General features: G+C 51.7%; 1 protein-coding gene across 1 annotated transcript in view; it reads right to left on the minus strand.

The window, feature by feature from the left end:
• The window catches only part of si:dkeyp-113d7.10 (uncharacterized), a 41,186-nt gene extending 25,111 nt beyond the window's left edge, over nt 1-16,075 (minus strand). Inside the window, exon 1 of the mRNA XM_060942298.1 lies at nt 14,834-16,075. Within this exon, the coding sequence (XP_060798281.1) occupies nt 14,834-15,509 (676 nt within the window). The 5' untranslated portion in view covers nt 15,510-16,075. The remainder of the gene's footprint in view (nt 1-14,833) is intronic.
• Between the last annotated feature and the right edge of the window lie 465 nt (nt 16,076-16,540).

Below are 16,540 nucleotides of genomic sequence, written 5' to 3' on the forward strand. Positions count from 1 at the left end.
TCTCACGCACGCTCTCTCTCTCACGCACGCTCGCTCGCTCTCTCTCACGCACGCTCGCTCGCTCACGCACGCTCGCTCTCTCACGCACGCTCGCTCTCTCACGCACGCTCGCTCTCTCACGCTCGCTCGCTCTCTCACGCTCGCTCGCTCACTCACGCTCGCTCGCTCACTCACGCTCGCTCGCTCACTCACGCTCGCTCGCTCACTCAATCTCTCTCACGCACGCTCGCTCGCTCTCTCTCACGCACGCTCTCTCTCTCACGCACGCTCGCTCTCTCACGCACGCTCGCTCTCTCACGCACGCTCGCTCTCTCACGCACGCTCGCTCTCTCACGCTCGCTCTCTCTCACGCACGCTCGCTCGCTCACGCACGCTCGCTCGCTCACGCACGCTCTCTCTCTCACGCACGCTCTCTCTCTCACGCACGCTCGCTCGCTCACGCACGCTCGCTCGCTCACGCACGCTCGCTCGCTCACGCACGCTCGCTCTCTCACGCTCGCTCGCTCGCTCTCTCTCACGCACGCTCGCTCGCTCTCTCTCACGCACGCTCGCTCTCTCACGCTCGCTCGCTCTCTCACGCTCGCTCGCTCTCTCTCACGCACGCTCGCTCGCTCTCTCTCACGCTCGCTCGCTCTCTCACGCTCGCTCTCTCACGCTCGCTCGCTCACTCACGCTCGCTCGCTCAATCTCTCTCACGCACGCTCGCTGGCTCTCTCACGCTCGCTCGCTCAATCTCTCTCACGCTCGCTCGCTCTCTCACGCTCGCTCGCTCTCTCACGCTCGCTCGCTCTCTCACGCTCGCTCTCTCACGCTCGCTCTCTCACGCTCGCTCTCTCACGCTCGCTCGCTCACTCACGCTCGCTCGCTCTCTCACGCTCGCTCGCTCACTCACGCTCGCTCGCTCTCTCACGCTCGCTCGCTCTCTCACGCTCGCTCGCTCTCTCACGCTCGCTCGCTCACTCACGCTCGCTCGCTCTCTCACGCTCGCTCGCTCTCTCACGCTCGCTCGCTCACTCACGCTCGCTCGCTCTCTCACGCTCGCTCGCTCAATCTCTCTCACGCACGCTCGCTCGCTCTCTCACGCTCGCTCGCTCACTCACGCTCGCTCGCTCACTCACGCTCGCTCGCTCTCTCACGCTCGCTCGCTCTCTCACGCTCGCTCGCTCTCTCACGCTCGCTCGCTCACTCACGCTCGCTCGCTCACTCACGCTCGCTCGCTCTCTCACGCTCGCTCGCTCAATCTCTCTCACGCACGCTCGCTCGCTCTCTCACGCTCGCTCGCTCACTCACGCTCGCTCGCTCACTCACGCTCGCTCGCTCTCTCACGCACGCTCGCTCTCTCACGCACGCTCGCTCTCTCACGCACGCTCGCTCTCTCACGCACGCTCGCTCTCTCACGCACGCTCGCTCTCTCACGCACGCTCGCTCTCTCACGCACGCTCGCTCTCTCACGCACGCTCGCTCTCTCACGCACGCTCGCTCTCTCACGCTCGCTCTCTCTCACGCACGCTCGCTCTCTCAGGCACGCTCTCTCTCTCACGCACGCTCGCTCGCTCACGCACGCTCGCTCTCTCACGCACGCTCGCTCGCTCTCTCACGCTCGCTCGCTCGCTCTCTCACGCACGCTCGCTCTCTCACGCACGCTCGCTCTCTCACGCTCGCTCGCTCTCTCACGCTCGCTCGCTCTCTCACGCACGCTCGCTCGCGCACGCTCGCTCGCTCTCTCTCACGCACGCTCGCTCGCTCACTCACGCTCGCTCGCTCTCTCACGCTCGCTCGCTCTCTCACGCACGCTCGCTGGCTCTCTCACGCTCGCTCGCTCTCTCACGCTCGCTCGCTCTCTCACGCTCGCTCGCTCACTCACGCTCGCTCGCTCACTCACGCTCGCTCGCTCTCTCACGCTCGCTCGCTCTCTCACGCTCGCTCGCTCAATCTCTCTCACGCACGCTCGCTCGCTCTCTCACGCTCGCTCGCTCACTCACGCTCGCTCGCTCTCTCACGCTCGCTCGCTCACTCACGCTCGCTCGCTCAATCTCTCTCACGCACGCTCGCTGGCTCTCTCACGCTCGCTCGCTCAATCTCTCTCACGCACGCTCGCTCGCTCTCTCACGCTCGCTCGCTCTCTCACGCTCGCTCGCTCACTCACGCTCGCTCGCTCTCTCACGCTCGCTCGCTCACTCACGCACGCTCGCTCGCTCTCTCTCACGCACGCTCGCTCGCTCTCTCTCACGCACGCTCTCTCTCTCACGCACGCTCGCTCGCTCTCTCTCACGCACGCTCGCTCGCTCACGCACGCTCGCTCTCTCACGCACGCTCGCTCTCTCACGCACGCTCGCTCTCTCACGCTCGCTCGCTCTCTCACGCTCGCTCGCTCACTCACGCTCGCTCGCTCACTCACGCTCGCTCGCTCACTCACGCTCGCTCGCTCACTCAATCTCTCTCACGCACGCTCGCTCGCTCTCTCTCACGCACGCTCTCTCTCTCACGCACGCTCGCTCTCTCACGCACGCTCGCTCTCTCACGCACGCTCGCTCTCTCACGCACGCTCGCTCTCTCACGCACGCTCGCTCTCTCACGCTCGCTCTCTCTCACGCACGCTCGCTCGCTCACGCACGCTCGCTCGCTCACGCACGCTCTCTCTCTCACGCACGCTCTCTCTCTCACGCACGCTCGCTCGCTCACGCACGCTCGCTCGCTCACGCACGCTCGCTCGCTCACGCACGCTCGCTCTCTCACGCTCGCTCGCTCGCTCTCTCTCACGCACGCTCGCTCGCTCTCTCTCACGCACGCTCGCTCTCTCACGCTCGCTCGCTCTCTCACGCTCGCTCGCTCTCTCTCACGCACGCTCGCTCGCTCTCTCTCACGCTCGCTCGCTCTCTCACGCTCGCTCTCTCACGCTCGCTCGCTCACTCACGCTCGCTCGCTCACTCACGCTCGCTCGCTCAATCTCTCTCACGCACGCTCGCTGGCTCTCTCACGCTCGCTCGCTCAATCTCTCTCACGCTCGCTCGCTCTCTCACGCTCGCTCGCTCTCTCACGCTCGCTCGCTCTCTCACGCTCGCTCGCTCTCTCACGCTCGCTCTCTCACGCTCGCTCTCTCACGCTCGCTCTCTCACGCTCGCTCGCTCACTCACGCTCGCTCGCTCTCTCACGCTCGCTCGCTCACTCACGCTCGCTCGCTCTCTCACGCTCGCTCGCTCTCTCACGCTCGCTCGCTCTCTCACGCTCGCTCGCTCACTCACGCTCGCTCGCTCTCTCACGCTCGCTCGCTCTCTCACGCTCGCTCGCTCACTCACGCTCGCTCGCTCTCTCACGCTCGCTCGCTCAATCTCTCTCACGCACGCTCGCTCGCTCTCTCACGCTCGCTCGCTCACTCACGCTCGCTCGCTCACTCACGCTCGCTCGCTCTCTCACGCTCGCTCGCTCTCTCACGCTCGCTCGCTCTCTCACGCTCGCTCGCTCACTCACGCTCGCTCGCTCACTCACGCTCGCTCGCTCTCTCACGCTCGCTCGCTCAATCTCTCTCACGCACGCTCGCTCGCTCTCTCACGCTCGCTCGCTCACTCACGCTCGCTCGCTCACTCACGCTCGCTCGCTCACTCACGCTCGCTCGCTCAATCTCTCTCACGCACGCTCGCTGGCTCTCTCACGCTCGCTCGCTCAATCTCTCTCACGCACGCTCGCTCGCTCTCTCACGCTCGCTCGCTCACTCACGCTCGCTCGCTCACTCACGCTCGCTCGCTCAATCTCTCTCACGCACGCTCGCTCGCTCTCTCTCACGCACGCTCGCTCGCTCTCTCACGCACGCTCTCTCTCTCACGCACGCTCTCTCTCTCACGCACGCTCGCTCGCTCACGCACGCTCGCTCGCTCACGCACGCTCGCTCTCTCACGCACGCTCGCTCTCTCACGCTCGCTCTCTCTCTCACGCTCGCTCTCTCTCACGCACGCTCGCTCGCTCACGCACGCTCGCTCGCTCACGCACGCTCGCTCTCTCACGCACGCTCGCTCGCTCACGCACGCTCGCTCGCTCACGCACGCTCGCTCTCTCACGCTCGCTCGCTCTCTCACGCTCGCTCGCTCTCTCACGCTCGCTCGCTCAATCTCTCTCACGCACGCTCGCTCGCTCTCTCACGCTCGCTCGCTCTCTCACGCTCGCTCGCTCACTCACGCTCGCTCTCTCACGCTCGCTCGCTCAATCTCTCTCACGCACGCTCGCTCGCTCTCTCACGCTCGCTCGCTCACTCACGCTCGCTCGCTCTCTCACGCTCGCTCGCTCACTCACGCTCGCTCGCTCACTCACGCTCGCTCGCTCAATCTCTCTCACGCACGCTCGCTCGCTCTCTCACGCTCGCTCGCTCACTCACGCTCGCTCGCTCACTCACGCTCGCTCGCTCAATCTCTCTCACGCACGCTCGCTGGCTCTCTCACGCTCGCTCGCTCAATCTCTCTCACGCACGCTCGCTCGCTCTCTCACGCTCGCTCGCTCTCTCACGCTCGCTCGCGCACTCACGCTCGCTCGCTCAATCTCTCTCACGCACGCTCGCTCGCTCTCTCTCACGCACGCTCGCTCGCTCTCTCTCACGCACGCTCGCTCGCTCTCTCTCACGCACGCTCGCTCGCTCTCTCTCACGCACGCTCGCTCTCTCTCACGCACGCTCGCTCGCTCTCTCTCTCTCACGCACGCTCGCTCGCTCTCGCTCGCTCGCTCGCTCTCGCTCGCTCGCTCGCTCTCACGCACGCTCGCTCTCTCTCACGCACGCTCGCTCGCTCTCACGCACGCTCGCTCGCTCTCACGCACGCTCGCTCGCTCTCACGCACGCTCGCTCGCTCTCTCTCACGCTCGCTCGCTCTCACGCACGCTCGCTCGCTCTCACGCACGCTCGCTCGCTCTCACGCACGCTCGCTCGCTCTCTCTCACGCACGCTCGCTCTCTCTCTCTCGCTCGCTCTCTCTCGCTCGCTCGCTCTCTCTCGCTCTCTCTCACGCACGCTCGCTCTCTCTCACGCACGCTCGCTCTCTCTCACACACGCTCGCTCGCTCTCTCACGCACGCTCGCTCGCTCTCTCACGCACGCTCGCTCGCTCTCTCACGCACGCTCGCTCGCTCTCTCTCACACACCTTCACACACGCTCTCACACACGCTCTCACACACGCTCACTCACACACACGCGCGCTCACTCACACGCGCGCGCTCACTCACACACACGCGCGCTCACTCACACACACGCGCGCTCACTCACACACACGCGCGCTCACCCACACACACGCGCGCTCACCCACACACACGCGCGCTCACACACACACTCTCTCTCTCTCTCTCTGCACTGCATGCTGGGAGTTTGCTGGTGGAGGGTGTGGTGAACGTTAGCTGAGAGCTTGCGATTTTTCCTAACTAAACTTTTCTCTTGTTTTTTTTCTTGTGGTTATTAATTTGAGTAATTTGTAGTTGTCAGTAGTGGTGTTTGAGTGTTTTGTGTGTGTGTGTGTGTGTGTGTGTGTGTGTTTTTGTTTGTTTGTTGGCTGTTTGGCGGGGATGGCATCCTCCAGGTCGCCGCCCCGTCCTTAAAGCATGGAGTCAGGGTGGTACCACAGCCCACGGTTCCGGTCAAGCAGGTGCTGCTTGCGGTCAGAACGCAGGTGGGTTATGGTAGCACCCTGTGTGCCTCCCGCATGAATAAAGCAGTGGTGGTGTTCTTGAAGCACCAGGAACTTGTTGATCAGCTCATAGAGAGCAATATTTACATTAATGATGAGTTTGTGCAAGTTTCCCCGCTGGCGCTGCCCTCTGTCCGGGTCACCGTGTCTGGAGTCCCTCCGTTTATTCCCAATGAAGCGCTGGAGCGAGAACTGAAGCGCTTCGGGAAATTCGCGAGCGGATTCTGGACAGTAAATTTGGGCTGTAAGAGTGATAAACTCAAACACGTTCAGTCTCTCCGGAGACAAGTGTTCATGTTTCTGGACTCCCCGACTCAAACACTGGAAGTTTCCTTCCGTGTGAAACACAAGGAAGGCTTTTACATGGTTTATGCGAGTTCGGGGAGCATGAAATGTTTTGAGTGTGGGGATGTGGGACACAAGCGGGTCGCCTGTCCTCACAGACAGCAGGGAGCAGAGCCGCCTGCTGCCACTGGGACTGTCAGCGAGGACAGAGGAAGGAACGCGACTGGGAGCGAGGTGACTGCGGAGACTGACCGTGGGGAAGGGGACAGCGGGGTGGTTGGTGTGACTGACCGTGGGGAGGGGGTCAGCGGGGTGGTTGGTGTGACTGACCGTGGGGAGGGGGTCAGCGGGGTGGTTGGTGGTAGTGAAGTGGACAGTGGTGAAGCTGTTGTGACTGACCATGTGGAGGACAGTAGCAAAGTGACTGACAGTGTGGAGGTGGACAGCAGTGAAGCTGTTGTGACTGACGGTGGGGAGGGGGGCAGTAGAACAACTAATGTGACTGACAGCGGGGAGGTGAACAGTGGTCGGCCAACACCATCAGAATCTGCTCCACCCACTCAGGTTGAGTCCGGCAGCTCCGCACCTGGACCTACGGAGACTGGAAGCAGTGTTTCGGCAGAGTTGATGGAGGCTGAACAGAGCAGGGTGGAGCCAGGAGAGGTCAGTGTAGGGGGGTCCAAGCAGAACGCGGAGTCTCCGGTCTAACAGGAGGCTGTCAGACCCGACAGTGAGACAGAAGACATGGCGAAGCCGGACCGCTGTTATGGTGACAATGTGACTGACATGGACTGTGACTCTGACTCGTTTTCTGTAACAGACAGTATTTCCCAAAGCGAGGACCTCTATTCACTCGAGGAAATCAATAGTTTTTTGGACGAAACCTTTGGAAAAAAAGCAAGTCTTAAAGATTGTTTTCCCAATATTGAAAAGTTTATCAGACCAGTTATCACACTTCAAAGAGTTGTCGGAATGGATTTACTAGATGGAAAAAAACATTATCGGTTAAAAAAAAAAAAAGCACGTTACTGGCTTGAGGAAAGGCTTAAAGGAGTCCAAAAGTAGAATGATTAAGAAAATGAAAACGAGAAAAGAGTTTTTAATGACCGTGCAGCACTGGGTGTTTTATCTCTACTGGTTCTTTTTATCTGTCCTTTTATCTTTCTGTCTTTTATCTTTCAATATGCAGGGGTTAAGAGTCGCATCTTTAAACATCAATGGGGGAAGAGATGAACAGAAAAGAGTTTTATTATCTGAAGTAATTAGACAGAAAAAACTGGATATTATTTTATTACAGGAAACACACAGTGACAAGTTGAATAAAATAGCCTGGGATTTATGGTGGAAGGGACAATACGTTCTTAGTCATGGGACAAATTTTAATGCAGGAGTTGTGATTTTATTCTCTCCTGGTTTAGATAAACATCTAGTCCAGTACAGAATTGGTGAAGGGTGGAGTTCTTATGGAAAAAGTTAAAATACAGGATTTTACTCTTAGTTTTACAACCCCGATGCCAAAAAAGTTGGGACAAAGTACAAATTGTAAATAAAAACGGAATGCAATAATTTACAAAATCTCAAAAACTGATATTGTATTCACAATAGAACATAGACAACATATCAAATGTCGAAAGTGAGACATTTTGAAATTTCATGCCAAATATTGGCTCATTTGAAATTTCATGACAGCAACACATCTCAAAAAAGTTGGGACAGGGGCAATAAGAGGCTGGAAAAGTTAAAGGTACAAAAAAGGAACAGCTGGAGGACCAAATTGCAACTCATTAGGTCAATTGGCAATAGGTCATTAACATGACTGGGTATAAAAAGAGCATCTTGGAGTGGCAGCGGCTCTCAGAAGTAAAGATGGGGAGAGGATCACCAATCCCCCTAATTCTGCGCCGACAAATAGTGGAGCAATATCAGAAAGGAGTTCGACAGTGTAAAATTGCAAAGAGTTTGAACATATCATCATCTACAGTGCATAATATCATCAAAAGATTCAGAGAATCTGGAAGAATCTCTGTGCGTAAGGGTCAAGGCTGGAGAACCATACTGGGTGCCCGTGATCTTCGGGCCCTTAGACGGCACTGCATCACATACAGGCATGCTTCTGTATTGGAAATCACAAAATGGGCTCAGGAATATTTCCAGAGAACATTATCTGTGAACACAATTCACCGTGCCATCCGCCGTTGCCAGCTAAAACTCTATAGTTCAAAGAAGAAGCCGTATCTAAACATGATCCAGAAGCGCAGACGTCTTCTCTGGGCCAAGGCTCATTTAAAATGGACTGTGGCAAAGTGGAAAACTGTTCTGTGGTCAGACGAATCAAAATTTGAAGTTCTTTATGGAAATCAGGGACGCTGTGTCATTCGGACTAAAGAGGAGAAGGACGACCCGAGTTGTTATCGGCGCTCAGTTCAGAAGCCTGCATCTCTGATGGTATGGGGTTGCATTAGTGTGTGTGGCATGGGCAGCTTACACATCTGGAAAGACACCATCAATGCTGAAAGGTATATCCAGGTTCTAGAGCAACATATGCTCCCATCCAGACGACGTCTCTTTCAGGGAAAACCTTGCATTTTCCAACATGACAATGCCAAACCACATACTGCATCAATTACAGCATCATGGCTGCGTAGAAGAAGGGTCCGGGTACTGAACTGGCCAGCCTGCAGTCCAGATCTTTCACCCATAGAAAACATTTGGCGCATCATAAAACGGAAGATACGACAAAAAAGACCTAAGACAGTTGAGCAACTAGAATCCTACATTAGACAAGAATGGGTTAACATTCCTATCCCTAAACTTGAGCAACTTGTCTCCTCAGTCCCCAGACGTTTACAGACTGTTGTAAAGAGAAAAGGGGATGTCTCACAGTGGTAAACATGGCCTTGTCCCAACTTTTTTGAGATGTGTTGTTGTCATGAAATTTAAAATCACCTAATTTTTCTCTTTAAATGATACATTTTCTCAGTTTAAACATTTGATGTCATCTATGTTCTATTCTGAATAAAATATGGAATTTTGAAACTTCCACATCATTGCATTCCATTTTTATTTACAGTTTGTACTTTGTCCCAACTTTTTTGGAATCGGGGTTGTATTAAATGTTTATGCACCAAACCAAGGCTCTGAACGTAAAGAGTTGTTTCATTTATTAAAAGAGAAGTTAAGTTGTAATGATCAGGGGAGTGTGTTTTAATGAGGGGAGACTGGAACTGCTGCACAGACTTTACATTAGACAGGACTGGAGAGGAACCACACATCACTCCTCGTCCATTTTATCTCACTTTTTAAAGAAAACTGATCTGGTCGATGTGTGGAGGATGAAGCACTCTTCAGTCCGATAATACGCATGGGTGAAAATATCTGACGGTAGAGTCTGTGCAGCAAGGTTGGACAGATTTTATATTTCTGCACCTTTTACTTCACGAGTTATTGACTGCCACATCTCCCCTGTTGTTTTTACAGACCATCACTTAGTTTTAATGGAGCTTTTTTTTTTTATCTCCCACGGAAAAACCAAAGTCCTTTTGGCATTTTAATGTTAAGTTATTGCATGACCTTAAGTTTTGTAAAAATTTTAAATTATTTTGGATCTATTGGAGATCCCGGAAGGAAACTTTTCCTTCACTCTTGAAGTGGTGGGAGGTAGGAAAGGCCCAAATTAGGCCCTGTCCACACGGCAACGGATTCAGGTGACTCCGATACAATTGCTTATCGTTTAGGCCTGGCGTCCACACGGCACCGGCGTTTTGGGTGCCCAAAACGCAATCTTTTTGAGAACGGGTTCCAGAGTGGAAAGATCTGGCAACGTTGCCGTTGTGAAGTCGTCTGGATGAGTAGAACGGATTTGTTTACGATGACGTCACAACCACATGACTGTGAGTGCTTCACGCCGGGTAGAAGTGTAACGAACTCGATGCGAGTTGTCAACAAATCCTATAACTTGGTTCATGAAACGCGCTTACAAAATATTTTCACTGTGAATATTTATTGTGTAATGGTGCAAAGTGAGAGAGAGAGAGAGAGAGAGAGAGAGAGAGAGAGAATAGCCCTTAGGGCAGAGTCAATCCCGCCAGCAAAAATAGGGAAAAAAAAAAAAAAGGAGCGATCTCACCTCTTCAGATGTGGGTTTAAGTCCTACAATACATTCCTCAAAAAGGGCGTAGAAGAGCAAATTAATCCATCAACGTGTATCATTCAATTTATTCCGGACCATTAAAGACGCCGCCTTCCGCGTAGAATCATACGTCATCCTCGCCGCCATATTGGATGGGTCAAAGCGGAGAATAAAGATTCATGTGCTACGTTTAACTGTACCAACAGGTTTACCGTCCAAACGAGATCACATGGGATTACCTTTCACAGGTGAGAAACAAATTAATCCATCAACGTGTATCATTCAATTTATTCCGGACCATTAAAGACGCCGTCTTCCGCGTAGAATCATGTCATCCTCGCCGCCATTTTGGATAGGTCAAAGCGGAGAATAAAGATTAGCTGCGTTTAACTGTACCAACAGGTTTGCCATCCAAACGAGATCACATGGGATTACCTTTCACAGGTGAGACTGGAAAAATACTTTTCATTGTATTTGGTCATTATAATGTAATTTTACAAACAGATTTTCCTGACTTTGTGGCTAATATGAAGTCTCGCGCATAATAGTTTATGCGCATGCGTCCTTACTTCTATTGTTCTGGTGTCTCCGAAGGGACCGTCTTACAGCGCCCCTAGAGGTGTGGCATGTGTATTGCATCGTTTTCAGCAAGCGTTGCGTTGCCATATGGACCTGATATTTTACTGATTGTTGCCCATTTGGATGCGATATATTTTTAAAAAATAACATCTCGTTGCCGTTGTCGTGTGGATGTAGCCTTAGAGTGTTTTGCCAGCAGCAGGGATCCCAGCAGTAATTGAAAAAAATAGAGGAATGTAAGAAACTATCAGCAGGGGTCAAGGGCGCTGCAAGCCCCCGAAGCTGTTGGGATTTTAACATTTAAAGATGCTATAGAACACATTTTTTACATAGATTTAACATAGAAAAGCAACAGAATTTAACAATAATGTGTATCTATTTGATGCCACATTTTGTAATCAATGACATAAGTGGCAAAAAATAAAATTGTTATTTATAAAAATTAGATGAAAATGTAGCTTTGAAGAATATACTTCTTCTAACCCAGACACTGTTCTGCTATCTCTTTTATGGAGGATATCTTTTTTCCACGACATACTGAATCAAGTTCAACGCATTAGAAACAAAAGCACGAACGGAGTTAAAACACATTTTCTAGCAAATGGGCGCAGCCATATTGTTTTCTCGTTGTATCGCGTACAGTCTCACGGTATTTACATCAATTTAACTTCCGAGCATTTTACTTAAACAAACATTTTTAACGGATATACAAGAGATTAAAAAAAAAAAAAAAAACACCACCACTTTGGCTAGAAAAATAGCAGAATTCCGCTAAATAGCAGACGTCTGGGATCCCTGCAGCAGTACTCTTAATTCCGCAGCCAAGATCCAGAGAACTGTCCAGAAACTGGAAGAGGAAATAAGAGATTTGGAAAAACATTTTTTTACCTCACAAGCTGATCAACCAAAAAATGATGGGCTAATTTTTAAAAGGCAGGAACTAAATTCCCTTCTGCAGGACAGAGCTAAAGGAGCACTAGTCCAAGTAAGGTTTACTAGACTCCAAGACATGGATGCACCAACTTCTTTCTTTTTTAACCTGGAGAAATCTGCTGTTCAGAGGAAACAAATGGTCTGTCTTCATCGTTCTGATGGAAACATCACTACAGACCCAGCCGAGATGAGGAAGCTCGCAGTGGAGTTTTATACAGATCTGTTCAGCGCCGGCAGCTGTGACATGGACTGTGCTGCAGAGCTACTGCAAGGGCTTCCTCAACTGAGCTTAGAAGACCAGAACACTCTGAACGCAGAAATCGTTTTAGATGAGCTGACTGCTGCGGTGTCCCAGATGGCACCAGGCAAGGCTCCGGGACTAGATGGTCTTCCTTCGGACTTTTTTAAACACTTCCGGACGATACTGGGACGGGACCTTTTGGCCATTTTTAGAGAGTGTTTTAAAAAAGGGAGCCTTCCGGCTTCCTGTAGGCGAGCAGTCCTTTCACTGCTGCCCAAGAAGGGAGACCTAGCTCTTTTAAAGAACTGGAGACCTGTAGCTCTTTTATGTACGGACTATAAGATCCTCTCCAAGGTTTTATCAAATAGATTAAAACATTTTATTGATTTATTTATTGGTGCAGAACAGTCTTCTTGCATTCCAGGCAGGTCAATGTACGATAATCTATTTTTAATAAGGGATATATTTGATGTTTGCAATTTGTATAATATTAATGTTGGCATTTTATCTATTGACCAAGAAAAGGCGTTTGATTGTGTGGATCATGGTTTTCTCTTCTCCACCTTGTAGGCTTTTGGAATCGGGGGGAGGTTTTTATCCTGGGTCAAATTACTGTATAATGAAGCCTGCTGTTTAATAAAAGGTGGGGGGAGGGTTGAGCTGCCCTGTGCCAGTTAAAAGAGGAATCAAACAGGGCTGCCCCATCTCAGGCCAGCTCTACAGCATTGTTATTGAACCTCTTCTGTGTAGGCTGAGGAGCAGGTTACAGGGCCTGGGTCTCCCTGAGCTGGCTCAGAACCGCTCTGTGGCCGTCTCAGCTTATGCAGATGATGTTAATGTTTTTATACAGGATCGGAGAGATATACAACAACTTAACGAAAGCCTGACTGTGTATGAAAAGGCCTCCTCCACTAAAGTTAACTGGGACAAATGCGAAGCATGTCTAATAGGCCAGTGGAGCCCAGGAGACGTCCCTGAACTACCCGGGAAACTTAAATGGGAAAAAAGATGCATCAGAGTTCTGGGAGTGTACTTGGGGTGCGAGGACTTCCAAAAACAGAACTGGGAGGGAGTGCTGGAGAAGGTGAGAGCCAAGTTGTCTAAATGGAAATGGTTGCTTCCCCAGCTGTCCTACAGGGCTAGAGTTCTGATAGCCAATAACCTGGTCGCCTCTTCTCTTTGGCACAGACTGATCGTCTTAGTGCCACCACCAGGCCTCGTGAAGGACATACAGCGGCTCCTGGTGAACTTCTTCTGGTCAGGTCAGCATTGGCTGAGGGCACCGGTTCTATATCTCCCTGTAGCTGAGGGAGGACAAGGCCTCATGGACATTCCAGCAAGAATTGCTGCCTTCAGACTGCAAACAGCACAGAGGCTACTTTATGGCTGCGGTTATTGCTGGCTGGCGTCTGCTCAGCTGCTCCTGAGAAAGGCTGGCCGGCTAAGACTGGGTAAACAGCTGTTTCTCCTAAAGACCTCCAAAGTTGACCTGACCGGAATAACACCCTTCTACAACTCCGTGCTTGATGCATGGAGGAGTCTCAAAACCACACGGACCTCAGACCTGGTTTGTGGATCTTCGAGGAGCCACTGTTACACAATGACCTCTTAACATCTGGCATGCTTTCTTCCACATCAAGTTCATCGAGGCTGGTATCATCAAACTGGGCCACCTTATAAGAACATCTCCAGGGAGGCTTGGTGGAGTCATCGGCATCAGGTCTTCCAGGGTGCTAAAGAAGATAGTGGATGAGGTCTGGCAATCCCTGTCTGTAACCCTTAGGGTGTACGCCCAGGATTGTACCTTGGTTGACCTTTGGCACGAGGACCATGAGTACATCTTTCCTGAACTAAGCGTCAGACCTGCGACTGAAGAGCGGCGAGAAGAGAGAGGGCTGCTTCTGTCTCTGAAAACACCGATGCTGGGCAACTTCAGCTCATGCAGGAAGAAGCAGCTCTACTACACCTGCGTAAAGGTACTGAACTTCTGCTCTTTGGTCGAAGTCAGGGAGTCGAGGTGGGCCCAGGTTTTTGCTCCAGAACGCACCCCTAAAGGCTGCTGGAGGATTTTGTACAAGCCGCCCATCGAGAAATGGACGGCTGACCTCCAGTGGAGGATCATACACAGAGCGATAGCCACAAACAGACACAGGGCTCACCTGGATCCCAGCACTGGGGAGGACTGTCCCTTCTGTCACCAACAAGAAACCCTAGAACACTTGGTGTCTCTTTGTCCTCAGCTAGCGGGCCTATTTAAGACATTGAGAGAGTGGGTGGAACACCTCGGGGAGAAATTTTCCGTCCCTTTGTTTGTCTTTGGGCCGAAATACACAGTCAGGAAAAGACAGACTAAGGTTTTAATTAATTTTTTAATGGGAACTGCAAAACTCGCAATCTGGAAGACCAGAAAGAATCAGATGCTGGGCCTGGGATGGACTGATGCGGTTCAGAGCCTGAAAAGGTTTGGCTGCATCTCGTTTGAAGGTAAAGCATGCCTTTTACACACTACCCAATATTCTGGACACTTTTCTAGATCTGTGGGGTTTTAGACAGGTTTTATGTTCACTCGAAGAGGACGGTGCACTAACTCTCAACTTTTAATTTTTAATGTACAATTGTGTGTAAGAATGTTTTAACAGAAAAGGTGTTTTTATGGACTGATTTTGATGTTTTTTTAGTAATGACTTTATGTACCTTTTAATTTTCTCCATTATTTAATGTTTTTATTTCTTGTGGAAAAAAACCATACATGGAACAATGGCAGAATTAAAGGTGGCTTAAAAGTCAAAAAGTATCTCTCTCACACACACTCTCACACACACACTTTCACTCTCTCTCTCTCTCTCTCTCTCTCTCACACACACACACACACTTTCACACACTCTCTCTCTCTCTCTCTCTCACACTCACACACTGTCTCACACACACACTCTCACACTTTCTCTCTCACACACACTCGGCCCGGGCTGCAGATGAAACACAACTCCGCACTTCCGCCGCTTTTCTTACCCACAGCTCGGCTCTTGTGCTCCTGGCGGTGAGAGTCGGGCTGAGCGGCGGCGGGTCTGGGGGCCCCGGCGGCGGGTCTGGGGGCCCCGGCGGCGGGTCTGGGGGCTCCGGCGGCGGGTCTGGGGGCGGCGGGGGGCTCCGCGCTCTCTCTCTCGCCGCGGCTCGGGCACTGCACGGCGGCTCTGAGCCGCTGGTTCTCCTGCTCCTTCCGGGCCGTTTCCAGCAGCATGGAGCCCAGACTGGCCCCCACAGTGCCTGTGATCTCGGTGACTGCGAGCTGCACCACCTGCTCCAGCACCGACTCCAGCTGGCCCTGGAAAAAAGAGATATAGAGAGAGCCGTTCATCTTCTCTCCTCCACCGGGAACAAAATCAGCACTGAGCTCATCCTCCTCCAGGAGAGATGGAGAATCAGGAGAGGAGAAACAACACGGTGATGCCTTTCCTTTCTGTACACACACACACCCTCTATGGGCTTGTACCGTAATGACACACAACAACACGCACTCACAAAGCGCTCTCTTCTTCTCTTCTTCTCGGTGGCCCTCAGGATCAAACACACTGTGCATCGCCTCACACTGGACTCTATTAAAGCTGCAGTTTGTAATCACCACTGAACATGAGGCTGAAAACAAATTTCCCACATTTACCCTCAGGGATAAAGTCCATCCATCCATGCAAGTAAGGTTTATTCATGAATCAGTCTGCATGGGATTTATCTATATCTATCTCCTTGACTTGCAAGTAACGTCAAAGCAAAATAGAAACCTGGATGTTGGTGGAAATACAAATGTGGGATCAAGCAACATTCCATACAAAACATAGTCACATGTGCACAACTCTCTTTGTTTTTCCACTGCTTTAAGTGTTCTTTTAGCTCTGCCTTATCTCTGTGCTGTATCTGGTTGTGGTCACAACAGTGACCGTGGCATGTTCCGATTTTTTAGGATTCTGTCCGTGATTCAGAAAGAGGAAACTCTGAGGCTTAGTACAGAGAGGAGACAAGGGGATCAGGACACTTCATCCAATGACCATTTTGTCCAATAGCTAAGACATTCCATCCAAAGCCTTTTTCATACACACTAGCAATTATTTTATCAGAATCACTTTATTAATCCCCGGAGGGAAATTAAAATTTGCTACCAAGCTCCTGAATCAAGAAGTAGTAAACATGTCTAAAAATAGAAGATAAAATCGTCTGAAAAAAGAATAAATAAAAATAAAATGAATTTAAATAAGTTCAATAACTTAAGTAAAAGGGGCAGCATGGTGGTGTAGTGGTTAGTGCTGTCGCCTCACAGTAAGAAGGTTGTGGGTTCGAGCCCCATGGCTAGCGAGGGCCTTTCTGTGTGGAGTTTGCATGTTCTCCCCGTGTCCATGTGGGTTTCCTCCGGGTGCTCCGGTTTCCCCCACAGTCCAAAGACATGCAGGTTAGGTTAACTGGTGACTCTAATGCTGTGTTCACACTTATACCGGTACAATAGTGGTATAACTGTATCGATACAAAGTATACCGGTACAGTTTAGTGCATCTGTCCACACTAGCGAGAAATGTTTGCGGTTTTCTTTCACAGTAGTTGAAATGCGCGTGTGCGAAATGTTTCCGTGGTTACCGAGTAACTTCCTTCCGAGAATATGGCGGATGAAACAACGTGTGTGTGCTTTTTGTTCTCAATGTACAGTCTGTATTTCTGGTGGTCATTTATTCA

This window comes from Neoarius graeffei, chromosome 16 (genome assembly GCF_027579695.1).
Source record: "Neoarius graeffei isolate fNeoGra1 chromosome 16, fNeoGra1.pri, whole genome shotgun sequence".
NCBI lineage: Eukaryota > Metazoa > Chordata > Actinopteri > Siluriformes > Ariidae > Neoarius > Neoarius graeffei.